This window comes from Salvelinus sp. IW2-2015, linkage group LG13, assembly GCF_002910315.2.
Source record: "Salvelinus sp. IW2-2015 linkage group LG13, ASM291031v2, whole genome shotgun sequence".
NCBI classification, from domain to species: Eukaryota; Metazoa; Chordata; class Actinopteri; order Salmoniformes; family Salmonidae; genus Salvelinus; species Salvelinus sp. IW2-2015.
In genome coordinates, this window is record NC_036853.1 from 15,227,044 (window position 1) to 15,240,944 (window position 13,901).

The following is a 13,901-nucleotide window of genomic DNA, read 5'->3' on the forward strand; positions in this document are numbered from 1 at the left end:
AGGGCGGGGCAGGGCGGCACGGAGAGGACTGGGAACAGCCCTAGCTCAGAGGAGATAAACAAACAACACTGTCAAGGAAAAGAGGAGAGACAAAGCAGAGAGATGCACACAGGAAGAGGAGGAGGTCATGCTGTAAAGGAGAGGAGGAGAGAAGTGGTTCTTTAGAGGTATGTCCTTCAGCTAACACTTGCATCTGTGGAGAGAGAAGAGAGGTTCCTGCTTCTGCAGGCTACGGGTGGGCGAGGGGCGAGGGCTTCTACTAGCACACATTTAAAGCCACACAGATACAAGAGACATGCCAATAACTGTAGGGACTATTCCAATCCCATTAAATTGTATTGGCACAGAGAGCCTGGCTTGTTCATGTAGGCTTCACTGTCAGGTGTTTGACTAGCCTCGACAGTAGCTTCACATGGACCAGGAATCTGACAATCTACAAGGGGTACAGTTCCCTCTCTGCACTATGGTAAACACTTACTTTGACAGCGTCAATCCTATGTACTGTATGTGTGATGGTGAGTTCCCTTTAAAATAACAGCCCTCTACCTAAGCTAAATACAACACCACATCATAGTGTGTAATTCGTGTCTTATCGCATGGGGTGGAAGAGCTCTTATGCTCTTCCTAAAAGGTTGACTCCTGAACTATTTAGAAAAAGAGACTCAGGGATCTGATGATACTGAAGTAGAAGAGAAGACCCAATACAATCTTTGCTGCACAGTGCAAAGTTGAAAGATATAGAAAATAGTTGAGAAAAAATGGCTGCAGGGCTTTCAAGGTTATCAAAAAAGTTGAGATCAGGTGCCGTATCCACAAAGCATCGCAGAAAATATGCTAGGAATCCTATTAAAAATTGGTTTAAGACAACAAAAAACCCAGCTCAGAGTAGGTTTTGGGATGATGTTAAGACGCTGCTCATACAAACTCTGTGCCAGGAGTAATTTAATCAATTTACAAAAGTTTCACTCAGCTGGTAATCATGAGAGTTTGAGGTGCCGCAAAGGAAATATAGTGATGACGCACATTGATATTGTTGCAAATGATTGGGAATAACCAATCGCGATGAAGCATCGCCAGCTGTGAACTATATCACACTTCTGATAATGTTGAATGTGACTGTAGGCTACATGAAATGTTGAAATGGTAAAACGTTTGAAATCATTTTCACCTGACACGATCACTTTGCCTATTCTTAATTATTGTCTAATATGTTGGCCTGCATAACCTTTTTTTAACCAATTATGATAATTGTTAAAAGTGTAATTTCTATAATATTACTGTTATATCAACACACTCGTCACTCCCGTTAAACAACTCTATATCACTTTGGCACAGTAGGCATCAAGTCAGGTTCTATMATTTTCATCAAACACAATCAAAGCTAACATAGGCCCTAGTTGCCTTCAATTGCCCAAAGATAGGCATGGTCAATTTAGGAATATTTTTACCAATGTGATATTGTGCTCCAAAGGGATAACTTGAAATAACATTATCTAGGTTAATTAAATAAATCGAAATAATTTTTTTTGTTTATTTATTAGTCTCGTGGTTATACTGTAAGTGTTTGAATATCATGTGAAATTGCCCTTGTGTGAAATCATTGTGAAAATCACAAGGGGGAACTGTTGCATGTAGTCTAGGTCTAGATTACTAATGGATTGATCAGATATGTTTTGATATTTCTTCTTTTAACCACTTTTAACCGCACTAACATTTAGCATTTTAGTCATTTAGCAGAAGCTCTTATCCAGAGCGACATACAGTGCATTAATTTGAAGATAGCTAGGTGGGACAACCACATATCACAGTCATAGTAAGTACATTTTTCCTCAATAAAGTAGCCATTAGCAAAGTCAGAGCTAGTAACTACTGACTCGCTGCCGTGCTGCACTTCTCTATTATCAAGACATCTGCTGGYTAGTCTTCACTTGTTAGGACAGCTCATGAGGTCTTCTAAATATCTGGCGACTAGGTGGGACTCTTATGAAAGAGGCTTCATGCATAGCTTTTATTTTTACTCATAAGAGTAGGAGTAAAATGTCTCTATTCTCAGCACAATCAATGTTCTACTCTTAGACGCTTTGTAGATACGGGCCAGGTTGTACTTTGACCTTCACTAGTATTTCAGAAACAAACTAATTCATCCAGCACATTACATTGCTGGTTACTACTTAGTTTTCAGGCATCTAAAACATCACATTAGAAATCGTATCATATCAGTAAAGTTACTTGTATGTGATGCACTTAGATTGAATCTGTTTCCATGGGCCTTTATTAGGAAACAATAACCACTATTCCTTTTGTCTGACTTAGGGACAAGTAAAGCATGTTGGAGGTTTGACAGAGGTCAAAACAGAGGACCATGCTCACTTGGTAGACACACGTACGTCCAGCACAAAATGCCACATGCAAAGCCTCTACAGGCAATGTGGAGGAGGGAGGATGCGCTCTCACAGACTCAGAGGACAACGATGATCGATGCGGTGATGAAGAACACGGTTACCTTCAGTATTTTGTCCCCAGGCTGTAGCAGGTTGGAGGCCGGTCCATCAGGCTGTACCCTAGTAACAAAGATACCCTATAAGTCAAAAGTGATATGAGATTAGGAACCACATGGTGAAGATGGTTTAGAATCTGTGCCTTTCAAACTGGTTGTTTGTTGCTTTTGTTTGTATTTTCCTCTAACTCAAGATCTGTGCGTGATTTTGATTGACATGCTGTTGCAAACATTAACTTGATAAGTTTAACTAGTGGAAGTGGAAGTCTATATGTGCTGTTTGTTAAATTCAAGAACTAGGTGTACTGACATGGCATTTACGTCTACCTTTAATGAAAACATTTTAACAGTACTAAAATAGTTACTTTAAAAAAAAATCTATATTTCCAAAAATATGGACACTGGGGGATGTTTTTTTTCCATTGCATGTTTCCAAAAAATGGCTAGTCAAGGCAGAGATTATAAGTATACCAATCTTTGCATGTGTTCAAACTATATAATACTATATGAAGAGCCTCAGTCAACACAGTTCAACAGTTAAACCGCACTTGAACCCGAATTACGTTACTATCATCTAATGACTCAGGTATTATTACAGCAGGTACTCCTTGAGGCATCACAGGAAAGCAGGCCCTCAGAAGATATCCTCAGCAATCAGCATGCACCACCTTTCAGTGGGGTGTTGAGATGGGAGATGATATGCATACAAAATATACAACACATTCAATGGCTATAACAATTTTTACAACATTGAATCGGAATTCTAATCCTATGGCTTACAAGACCTTCCCCATACAAATCTAATGTCAATGAGAAGAAACTAGGCTTTGATATTTTAAAATGAATAATAAGAGAAAATATTGCCAGTGGCAACAACATAACTGATTTAGAAAAATTCTAAATGGAAATCTATAAACATTTTTCTCACTGGCTCTTTTCTTTGCTGTTACATGGCAACAAGACATTATTGAACTATTTGACAATCGCCAACCTTATGACTGACTACATTACAAATCATTGCGGAAAAAGTGTTGTCTTTTCTTGATTCTTGCTTATTATTGGCGTATAATAAAACGGTTCAAACCAAGTCAACTGCAGCACCCCATACAGCAATGCAGCAGCACCTGTTACCATGGAAACTCTGAAGTGAAACATACAGTGATGTGCAGTGGTTATTGAAACACCTTAAGGAATAAGAGAAAAATGGAACATGTTCCTATGGCACAGACTGCACAGTATCAGATGCACACAGAGAACATTTAGTTGCTTTAATCTTACCATGTCAGAAGGCTTGAAGGGGTTCCCTTGGCCACTAATTCCCCCTGAGATGCTGAACCCTAAACCTGGATTCTTCTCTATCCGCACACAGAACTGCCAAACGACACAAAAACAACATCATGCCAAAAATAGACATTTGGTATTGTATAACTGTGCAATTACATGGTGCAACATCTCTCCTCTCTATATACCACTAGCCATAATATAGGCCTCTCAGAGATCTGTTGGTGACAGATTGAGAGAAAGGGAGAGAGCGGGAGAAAGAGAGTGAAAAGATGATTGAAATGGAGGGGGTGAGCGAGAGAAACACAGACAGAAACAGAGAAAGAGAGAGAAACACAGAGACAATCAAAGAGACAGAGAGAGAGAGAGAGAGASAGAGAGACAGAGAGAGAAAGAGTAATGGCCAACCTGCTCCTGGAAGTCGTCCATGCTCTTCTGGCCTTTGGTCTGGATGAGGCAGCGTGCGCTCTGGGGCCGGGTGGTGGTGGCCATGGGCAGAGGAGACTGGTACTGCTGTATGGAAATCTTGTTGATGGCACCCTCATACTGCTGGTCCCGCACTGAGCGGTGTGGGGGTGTGGCCGACGTGGATGTCACGATCATGGTCTGTGATTGGTGGGKGTGGGGGTGGTGGCCGCCTGCCTGTGGGTAATTCAACCCGTTAGGCAAAGAGTCAGGAAGCTGCAAAGATGCAAACGTCACGTCTTACAAAATAGCAGATAACATACAGATGAGGTGCAGCATGCTTTTTCAAACCTGAATTACCATATAGAAACTTTCCTTCAAATCCTGTCGTCAAATCAAATTTTATTTGTCACATGCCCTGAATACAACTGGTGTAGACTTTACCGTGAAATGCTTGCTTACGGGCCCTTCCCAATAATGCAGTTTAAAAGTAATAATACAAATAAAATAGTAACACAAGAGGAATCAAATAAAATACACAAGAAAGGAGCTATATACAGGGAGTACCAGATCAATATGCAGAGTTACGAGGTATTTGAGGTAGATATGTACATGATTTCAAACCGATTTAAAAACTGTAACTAGGCGACTTCAGTGTCGTCTACATGATATATACTGAACAAAAAATATAAACGCAACATGCAACAATTTCAAAGATTTTACTGAGTTACAGTTCATATGAGGAAATCAGTCAATTGCCACCGATAAAATGCAATTGTGTTCGTTGTCCATAGCTTACGCCTGCCCATACCATAACCCCACCGCCACCATAGATCACTCTGTTCACAACGTTGACATTATAAAACCACTCGCCCACACAACGTCATACACATGGTCTGCTGTTGTGAGGCCAGTTGGACGTACTGCCAAATTCTCTAAAAGGAAGTTGGAGGCAGCTTATGGTAGAGAAATGAACATTCAATTCTCTGGCAACAGATCTGGTGAACATTCCTGCAGTCAGCATGCCAATTGCACACTACCTCAAAACTTGAACATCTGTGGCAGTGTGTTGTTTTAGAGGGCCTTTTATTGTCCCCAGCAACAAGGGGCACCTGTGTAATGGTCATGCTGTTTAATCAGCTTCTTGATATGCCACACCTGTCAGGTGGATGGATTATCTTGGTAAAGGAGAAATGCTCACCAACAGGGATGTAAACAATGTAAACAATGCACACAATTTGAGAGAAATATGCTTTTTGTGCATATGCAACACATCTGGGATCTTTTATTTCAGCTGATGAAACATGTGACCAACACTTTACATGTTGCATTTATATTTTTGTTCAGTGTAAGTAATAAAACAGGACACACAACCCACAGTTTTCTCTGTGCATTAATAATTCAGAGGAAGTCCCTGGTCTACCCTTATCATTATTCTTGTACTGATGGTTAGAATGTGACCACAATGAAATGACTAAGACACTGACAAACAGAGGTTGCCATGGAGACCAAGCAAGAATGGAGCGCTGCTGGAATGAATTATGGCGCTTAAACATTCCACAAGAGGAATAAAAATAAAATACACAAGAATGGAGCTACACAGTACCAGATCAATGTGATGAGGTACGAGGTATTTGAGGTAGATATCTACATGAAGGCCATAGATTTTCAAGCAGATTGAAGTCCCTGGTCTAACTGTTTCATTATTCTTGCACTGATAGTTAGAATGTGACCACAGTGATGTGACTAAGACACTGACAAACAGAGGTTGCCATGGAGACCAAACAAGAATGGAGCGTTGCTGGAATGAATCATGGAGCTTAGAAATGACTCCTGACATTTAAAAACATTGACATACTGTAGCAATCACTTAAGTGATAATGACCGAGAAGCCAGTGTTTGGAGGATATATTGGCACGGGGATTGTGCCAATATATCCTCCAAACACTGGCTTTGTTCTTTCTACATACTGTATGTTCAAGTTGAGGGAGCRTGCAATTGGCATGCTGACTGCAGGAATGTTCACCAGAGCTGTTGCCAGAGATTTGAATGTTAATTTCTCTACCATAAGCCACCTCCAAAGTCTTTTTAGAGAATTTGCATGACCAACATATTCAAATAATGATTGACATATTTTCATTAAAAACGTTATTTTGATGAATTTATTCATACTATTTCATCCTTCCACAAGATATAGTCCCGACACAAATCTAGGGTTGCTACCTAAGCCGGCTGGTCGTTTGTTCTATCGGTTCGGTTGCTAGAGGCGTGACCCAGTCTTTCAGTCTTTTTGTTCTGTATCTATGGACGCAATGTTCCACTGGAATGCTACCTGGCAACTTTCTTATCTCTTGCTTGCCAACTACGACTAATTTACAGTCACGTCAAAAAGTGCAGCCAGCAAAGTAGCTGCATTTGCATTTGTTTAAGCAGTTTTCTAGTGACATTTATTTGGATACATCCATAACAATGAGCTAATGACTCTGGATTTCGCCTGGCATACAAAAAGTGCTCACTCATCAGGACACTGTTGTTTTAGAGGAGCTAGCCAACAACACAGCTAACACAATCACTTCAAACTGAAGCTGGAAAAACTACAAACTAGCTGCACTTTGATTCTTTATACCTTTAAAAAAAGAAATGTCTTTGTATACACATATATATATATATATATATATATATATATATATCAATAAAAATGATGCCAGCTGATTCATATGATTTTGACTGGCTGAGAAATGCTGCCTACCTGTTTGTCTCATCCCGACACGGTCATTTATATGGGACAGCTGGAGATCGAATTTCAATACATAAACAATGTTGCAAATGTCGGAAAGACAGACAAGGTKYATACAAATCTCCGCTGTTGAAAACTAAATGTTAGTGTAAAAGAAATGTGAGATAATGTCAAGATGTTTTTTAAAGTGGAGATCAAGTTTATAAATTGCCTGGCTGGGCTGAGACAGTGGATTGCGCAGTCCGATGGAACAGAGTAAATAAGAATTTTAACGACATAGATTTAGCCGGTGGTGACTTATGGAATGGATACTGGCTGGAATGCAGTTTTAACCAAATCAGCCTTCAGGATTAGACCCACCGTTGAATAAAAGTAAATAAATAATAAATTAAAAAAGGTGGAGGAACCTTAAGAAGTACAAAAGCGACAAGACCGGGAATCATGACTCATATGGTTTTACAAGTGCCTCCAGAATGTAATCACACACTGATTTTTTCAACATTTTGTTGTGTAACAAAGTGGGATTAAAAAGGATTTAATTGACAAGGTTCTACACAAAATTGTTGTCAATTCATGGAAAATAAAACACATATATCTTGTTCCTTAAGTATTCACCCCCTGAGTCAATAAATATTGTCTTATTTCACTGCAGAGCCCCCAGCCCTGCCCAATATGCCTTAGATAGCCCTTGAGTCCCACCCCCCACACATGCGGTGACCTCACCTGGCTTAACTGGTGCCTCTAAAGACAAAACCTCTCTCATCGTCACTCAATGCCTAGGTTTACCTCCACTGTATTCACATCCTACCATACCTTTGTCTGTACATTATGCCTTGAATCTATTCTTCCACGGCCAGAAATCTGTTCCTTTTACTGTCTGTTCCGAACGCACTAGACGACCAGTTCTTATAGCCTTTAGCCGCACCCTGATCCCACTCCTCCTCTGTTCCTCTGGTGATGTAGAGTTTAATCCAGGTCCTGCAGCCCCCAGCACCACTCACATTCCCCAGGCGTTCTCATTTGTTGACTTCTGTAACCGTAAAAGCCTTGGTTTCATGCATGTTAACATCAGAAGCCTCCTCCCTAAGTTTGTTTTATTCACTGCTTTAGCACTCTCCACCAACCCTGATGTCCTAGCCGTGTCTGAATCCTGGATTAGGAAGGCCACGAAAAATCCTGAAATTTCCATCCCCAACTACAACATTTTCTGACAAGATAGAACTGCCAAAGGGGGCGGAGTTGCAATCTACTTCAGAGATAGCCTGCAGAGTTCTGTCATACTATCCAGGTCTGTGCCCAAACAGGTCGAGCTTCTACTTTTAAAAATCCACCTTTCCAGAAACAAGTCTCTCACCATTACCACTTCTTACAGACCCCCCTCAGCCCCCATCTGTGCCCGGGACAGCATATGTGAATTGATTGCCCTCCATCTATCTTGAGAGTTCGTACTGCTAGGTGACCTAAACTGGGATATGCTTAACACCCCGGCCGTCCTACAATCTAAGCTAGATGCCCTCAATCTCATTCAAATGATCAAGGAACCTACCAGGTACAACCTAAAATCTGTAACCATGGGCACCCTCTTACATATCATCCTGACCAACTTGCCCTCTAAATACACCTCTGCTGTCTTCAACCAGGATCTCAGCGATCACGGCCTCATTGCCTGCCTCCGTAATGGGTCCGCGGTCAAACGCTCCCTAAAACACGAGCAGGCCTTTCTAATCGACCTGGCCCGGGTATCCTGGAAGGATATTGACCTCATCCCGTCAGTAGAGGATGCCTGGTTGCTCTTTAAAAGTGCTTTCCTCACCATCTTAAATAAGCATGCCCCATTCAAAAAATGTAGAACTAAGAACAGATATAGCCCTTGTTTCACCCCAGACTTGACTGCCCTTGACCAGCACAAAAACATCCTGCGGCGTTCTGCATAAGCATCAAATAGCCCCCCGCGATATGCAACTTTTCAGGAAAGCCAGGAACCAATATACACAGTCAGTTAGGAAAGCTAAGGCTAGCTTTTTCAAACAGAAATTTTTCTCCTGTAGCACTAATTTCAAAAAGTTTTGGGACACTAAAGTCCATGGAGAATAAGATCACCTCCTCCCAGCTGAAAAACTATGTCACCACCAATAAATCTACGATAATCAAAATTTCAATAAGCATTTTTCTACGGCTGGCCATGCTTTCCACCTGGCTACCCCTACCCCGGCCAACAGCTCTGCACCCCCTGTAGCAACAAAGCCAAGTTAACAAACAGATCACCGACCATTTCGAATCCCATCGTACCTTCACCACTATGAAATCTGATTTCCGAGCTGGTCATGGGTGCACCGCAGCCACGCTCAAGGTAAACAATTCTAGGGCCGACTCTTTTCTCTGTACATATAAATGATGTCGCTCTTGCTGCTGGTGATTCTCTGATCCACCTCTATGCAGACGACACCATTCTGTATACATCTGGCCCTTCTTTGGACACTGTTAACAAACCTGTAGACAAGCTTCAATGCCATACAACTCTCCTTCCGTGGCCTCCAATTGCTTTTAAATGCTAGTAAAACTAAATGCATGCTCTTCAACCGATTGCTGCCCGCACCCGCCCGCCCGACTAGCATCACTACTCTGGACGGTTCTGACTTAGAATATATGGACAACTACAAATGCCTAGGTGTCTGGTTAGACTGTAAACTCAGCTTCCAGACTCACATTAAGCACCTCCAATCCAAAATTAAATCTGGAATCGGCTTCCTATTTCGCAACAAAGCATCCTTCACTCATGCTGCCAAACATACCCTTGTAAAACTGACTATCCTACCGATCCTTGACTTCGGCGATGTCATTTACAAAATAGCCTCCAACACTCTACTCGGCAAATTGGATGTAGTCTATCACAGTGCCATCCGTTTTGTCACCAAAGCCCCATATACTACCCACCACTGTGACCACCTGTATGCTCTTGTTGACTGGCCCTCGCTTCATATTCATCGCCAAACCCACTGGCTCCAGGTCATCTATAAACCTTTGCTAGGTAAAGCCCCACCGTATCTCAGCCTACTGGTCACCATAGCAGCACCCACCTGTAGCATGCGCTCCAGCAGGTATATTTCACTGGTCATCCCCAAAGCCAACACTTCCTTTGGCCGCTTTTCCTTCCAGTTCTCTGCTTCCAATTACTGGAACGTATTGCAAAAATCACTGAAGCTGGAGACTTATATCTCCCTCTCTAACTTTAAGCATCAGCTGTCAGAGCAGCTTACCGATCACTGTACATGTACACAGCCAATCTGTAAATAGCACACCCAACTACCTCATCCCCATATTGTTATTTATCTTTTTGCTCCACAGTATCTCTACCTGCACATCATCATCTGCACATATATCACTCCAGTGTTTATGCTAATTTGTCATTATTTCGCCTCTATAGCCTATTTATTGCCTTACCTCCCTAATCTTCTACATTTGCACACACTGTACATTTTCAATTGTGTTATTGACTGTACGTTTGTTTGTGTAAATCTGTGTTGTTGTTTTTGTCGCACTGCTTTGCTTTATCTTGGTCAGGTCGCAGTTGTAAATGAGAACTTGTTCTCAACTGGCCTACCTGGTTAAATAAAGGTGAAATACATTTTTTAAAACATGCTAGAATCACCTTTGGTAGCGATTACAGCTGTGAGCCTTTCTAGGTAAGTCTCTAAGAGCTTTGTACACCTTGATTGTAAGATATTTGATTATTAAATGCTTTATTCTTTCTTGCTCTGTCAAGTTTGTTGTTGATCATTGCTAGACAACCATTTTCAAGTGATGCCATAGATTTAAGCCGATGTAATTAAAAACTGTAACTAGGCAACTCCGGAACATTCAATGATGTCTTGGTAAACAACTCCAGTGTATATTTGGCCTTGTGTTTTAGGTTATTGTCCTCCGGAAAAGTGAATTTGTCTCCCAGTGTCTGTTGGAAAGCACACTGAACCAAGTTTTCCTCTCGGATTTAGCCTGTGCTTAGCTCTATTTCATTTATTTTTATCCTAAAAAATTGCCTAGTCCTTGCCGATGACAAGCATACCTAAAACATAATGCAGCAACCACCATGCTTCAAAATATGAAGAGTGGTACTCTTGTGTGTTGTGTTGGATTTTCCCCAAGCATAAAGCTTTGTATTCAGGACTAAAGGTATTTTTTTTTTGCAATATTACTTTAGTGCCTTATTGCAAACAGGATGCATGTTTTGGAATATTGTTTATTCTGTACAGGCTATTCACTCTGTCATTTATGTTAATATTGTGGAGTAACTACAATGTTGTTGATCCATCCTCAGCTATCTCCTATCACAACCATTAAACATTGTAACTGTTTAAATCACCACCGGCCTCATTCCTGAGCTGTTTCCTTCCTCTCCGGCAACTGAGTTAGGAAGGGCGCCTGTATCTTCGCAGTGACTGGGTGTATTGATTCACCATCCAAAGCGTAATTATAACTTCACCATGCTCAAAGGGATGTTCAATGTCAGCTGGTTTTATTTTTGCCCTACTACAAATGGGTGCCCTTCTTTGCGAACCATTGGCAAACCTCCCTGGTCTTTGTGGTTGAATCTGTGCTTAAAATTCACTGCTCGACCAAGGCGACCTTACCAGTGATTGACTTGGACTGAAAAGGTGCCGTTACTCATGTTGGTTGCCAGTGAGCTAATATTTTATAAGAGGAATTGGAGATCAAGCAGTAGAACATTTGAGGGGCCGGTATTCAGCTCCGGTGAGCTCATGCCCACGTCAAGCACTGGACCATACAGACAATTCTGTGTGTGGGGTACAGAAATGGGGTACTCATGTAAACACTAGTATTACACACTGAGTGAGTCCATGCAGTCTATTATGTGACTTGTTAAGCACATTTTTACTCCTGAACTTATTTAGGCTTGCCATAACAAAAGGTTGAATACTTATTGACTCAAGACATTTCAGCTTTTAGTTTTTAAAATGTATAAACAATATATATATATATATATGGACTTGTCTAGTTAAATAAAGGTTTAATATATATATATTAAACCTTTATTTAACTAGACAAGTCAGATAAGAACAAATTCTTATTTACAATGACGGCCTACACCGGCCACACCCAGACGATGCTGGGCCAATTGTGTGCCGCCCTATGGGACTCCCAATCGCGGCCGGTTGTGATACAGCCTGGATTCAAACCAGGGTGTCTGTAGTGACGCCTCTAGCACTGAGATGCAGTGCCTTAGACCGCTGCGCCACTCGGGAGCCCCAAACTTCAAATCTTTGAAACGGTTGCATGTTGAAACGGTTGCATTTTTTATCAATATATGAATGAGCTACCAGCCCAATGTTTCATTCAGCAAGCTAGGTGATAATGAGCACTATGTTATCAGCATAGTTCAGACGCAAACTAACAATGACATTAGAACACTCAGGCCTCCCACCTAGTCCTTTGCCAGTGTAAAGCACAAACCTTTTTCATTATGTTTTCTGGGGGCACGTCTCTCCTGCCCAGTGAGTAGGGGGCCCACTGAGTAGTGGGAGAGACCACCTCCTGGCCGTTGTCTAATATATTGCTCTGTTGAGAGGGGGTCTGGAGAGAGAACAGGGTAAAGGAACACAGTTTAGAGTATCATCACTGCTATGGGGGTAACCTGTATATGCTGCCAACATGACTACAGTTTTTGCAGAGATAAAGGTGAATCAACTTGCTGTATTGATTATAACCTTATAGTCATTGATAATAATAATACTTTTGGAGGAGTATTGCAGCTAGTAATCCAGCGTCCTTGGATCAATATCATGACCTTAACTTTAAAGTCCTATACGTATGAATATATCAGTTGGGTTGTTTGCCTCCTGTCATTTTGTCCACTTACAATACCTATTTGATAAGAATAGACTGACAGGTTTAGAGAGATTTTGGCAGACAAAAAAGTATAAGTTGACTTACAGGCACTAAAATACCTATAAACTAGGCTACTGAGTGACACAGGGTACAATAATAGCCTTACACAGTAATACTAACAGAGGAGTACTGCTGTAACCCATAGAGCAGACACCGTAGCTGACACACATGCAACACACTGCTTTAATATGTCAGACAACAGATAAAAGACAGCGCTTGGCTTGAAGTTGAAATGGGAGGGATTCTTAAGGCTTCTTTCACACCAACACAGCTGAAATTGTATAATACTTGGCTTCACTGTATGCATTTTATGCTGATACATGAGTCTCGGGTCTAGACTAGTTTTTTAATGCTGGTATTATTTCTGGGCTCAAGTTTCATTCTTCAAGATTAGAATGTACAATAATTGGAATACAAAGTGGACTATAATTTAAAAAAAGATATACAAGCATAGCATTTCAATGTAATAACATTCTCCATTGTAAGGAAAATGCAGCTTTTGGTAATATTGTGTTGCTTATGATGAATGTTATTTTTAAGCTTTTATCCTGACAAAATAGTAAATATGCAGTACACTCCCTGTATCAAATGAATGTGAAAGGGTTCATCTGCACTGAGACTGTTTCTGTGTTTTCTGGTTCATACTCACATTGGGTAGAGGTAGCCACTGTGTTGTTTGGTTTTCATGCTTATTCATGTTATTGTAAAAGTTTATTGTCATGCTTCTGCTGGCATGCGGTGCAGCATAGCCTCCAGAGCACAGCATGCCGAAGTTTACTGTGTTGTGCTTAAGGACAGCGCTCTGATTGGAGGGAAACAATCACGTGACATGAGTAAATGGGTGAGCCACTGGGTTAACGGGATTGCACCAAGACACATTGCGTAGCTGCAACAGATAAAGTGAGCTTGACAAACAGAACAGAGTTACTACAGTAGGCTACCAGCACAAACACATTAAAACACACTCATGGATACAGTACGACTACGTTTTTCATAAAAGCAACAGTATGTACTTTTCTTTAAGCGATGTATAGCACTGAAGTACTTGCCTATATTATCAAGGGCCGGTTTCCCGGA

General features: G+C 41.1%; 1 protein-coding gene across 1 annotated transcript in view; it reads right to left on the reverse strand.

Moving 5' to 3' along the window:
* The window catches only part of LOC111971847 (leucine-rich repeat-containing protein 7-like), a 44,556-nt gene that overhangs the window by 8,813 nt on the left and 21,842 nt on the right, over positions 1-13,901 (reverse strand). Inside the window, exons 14-18 of the mRNA XM_023998649.2 lie at positions 13,474-13,626; positions 12,390-12,509; positions 4,187-4,459; positions 3,776-3,868; positions 2,504-2,578 (exon numbers count right to left, since the gene is read on the reverse strand). Of these exons, the coding sequence (XP_023854417.1) occupies positions 2,504-2,578; positions 3,776-3,868; positions 4,187-4,459; positions 12,390-12,509; positions 13,474-13,626 (714 nt within the window). The remainder of the gene's footprint in view (positions 1-2,503; positions 2,579-3,775; positions 3,869-4,186; positions 4,460-12,389; positions 12,510-13,473; positions 13,627-13,901) is intronic.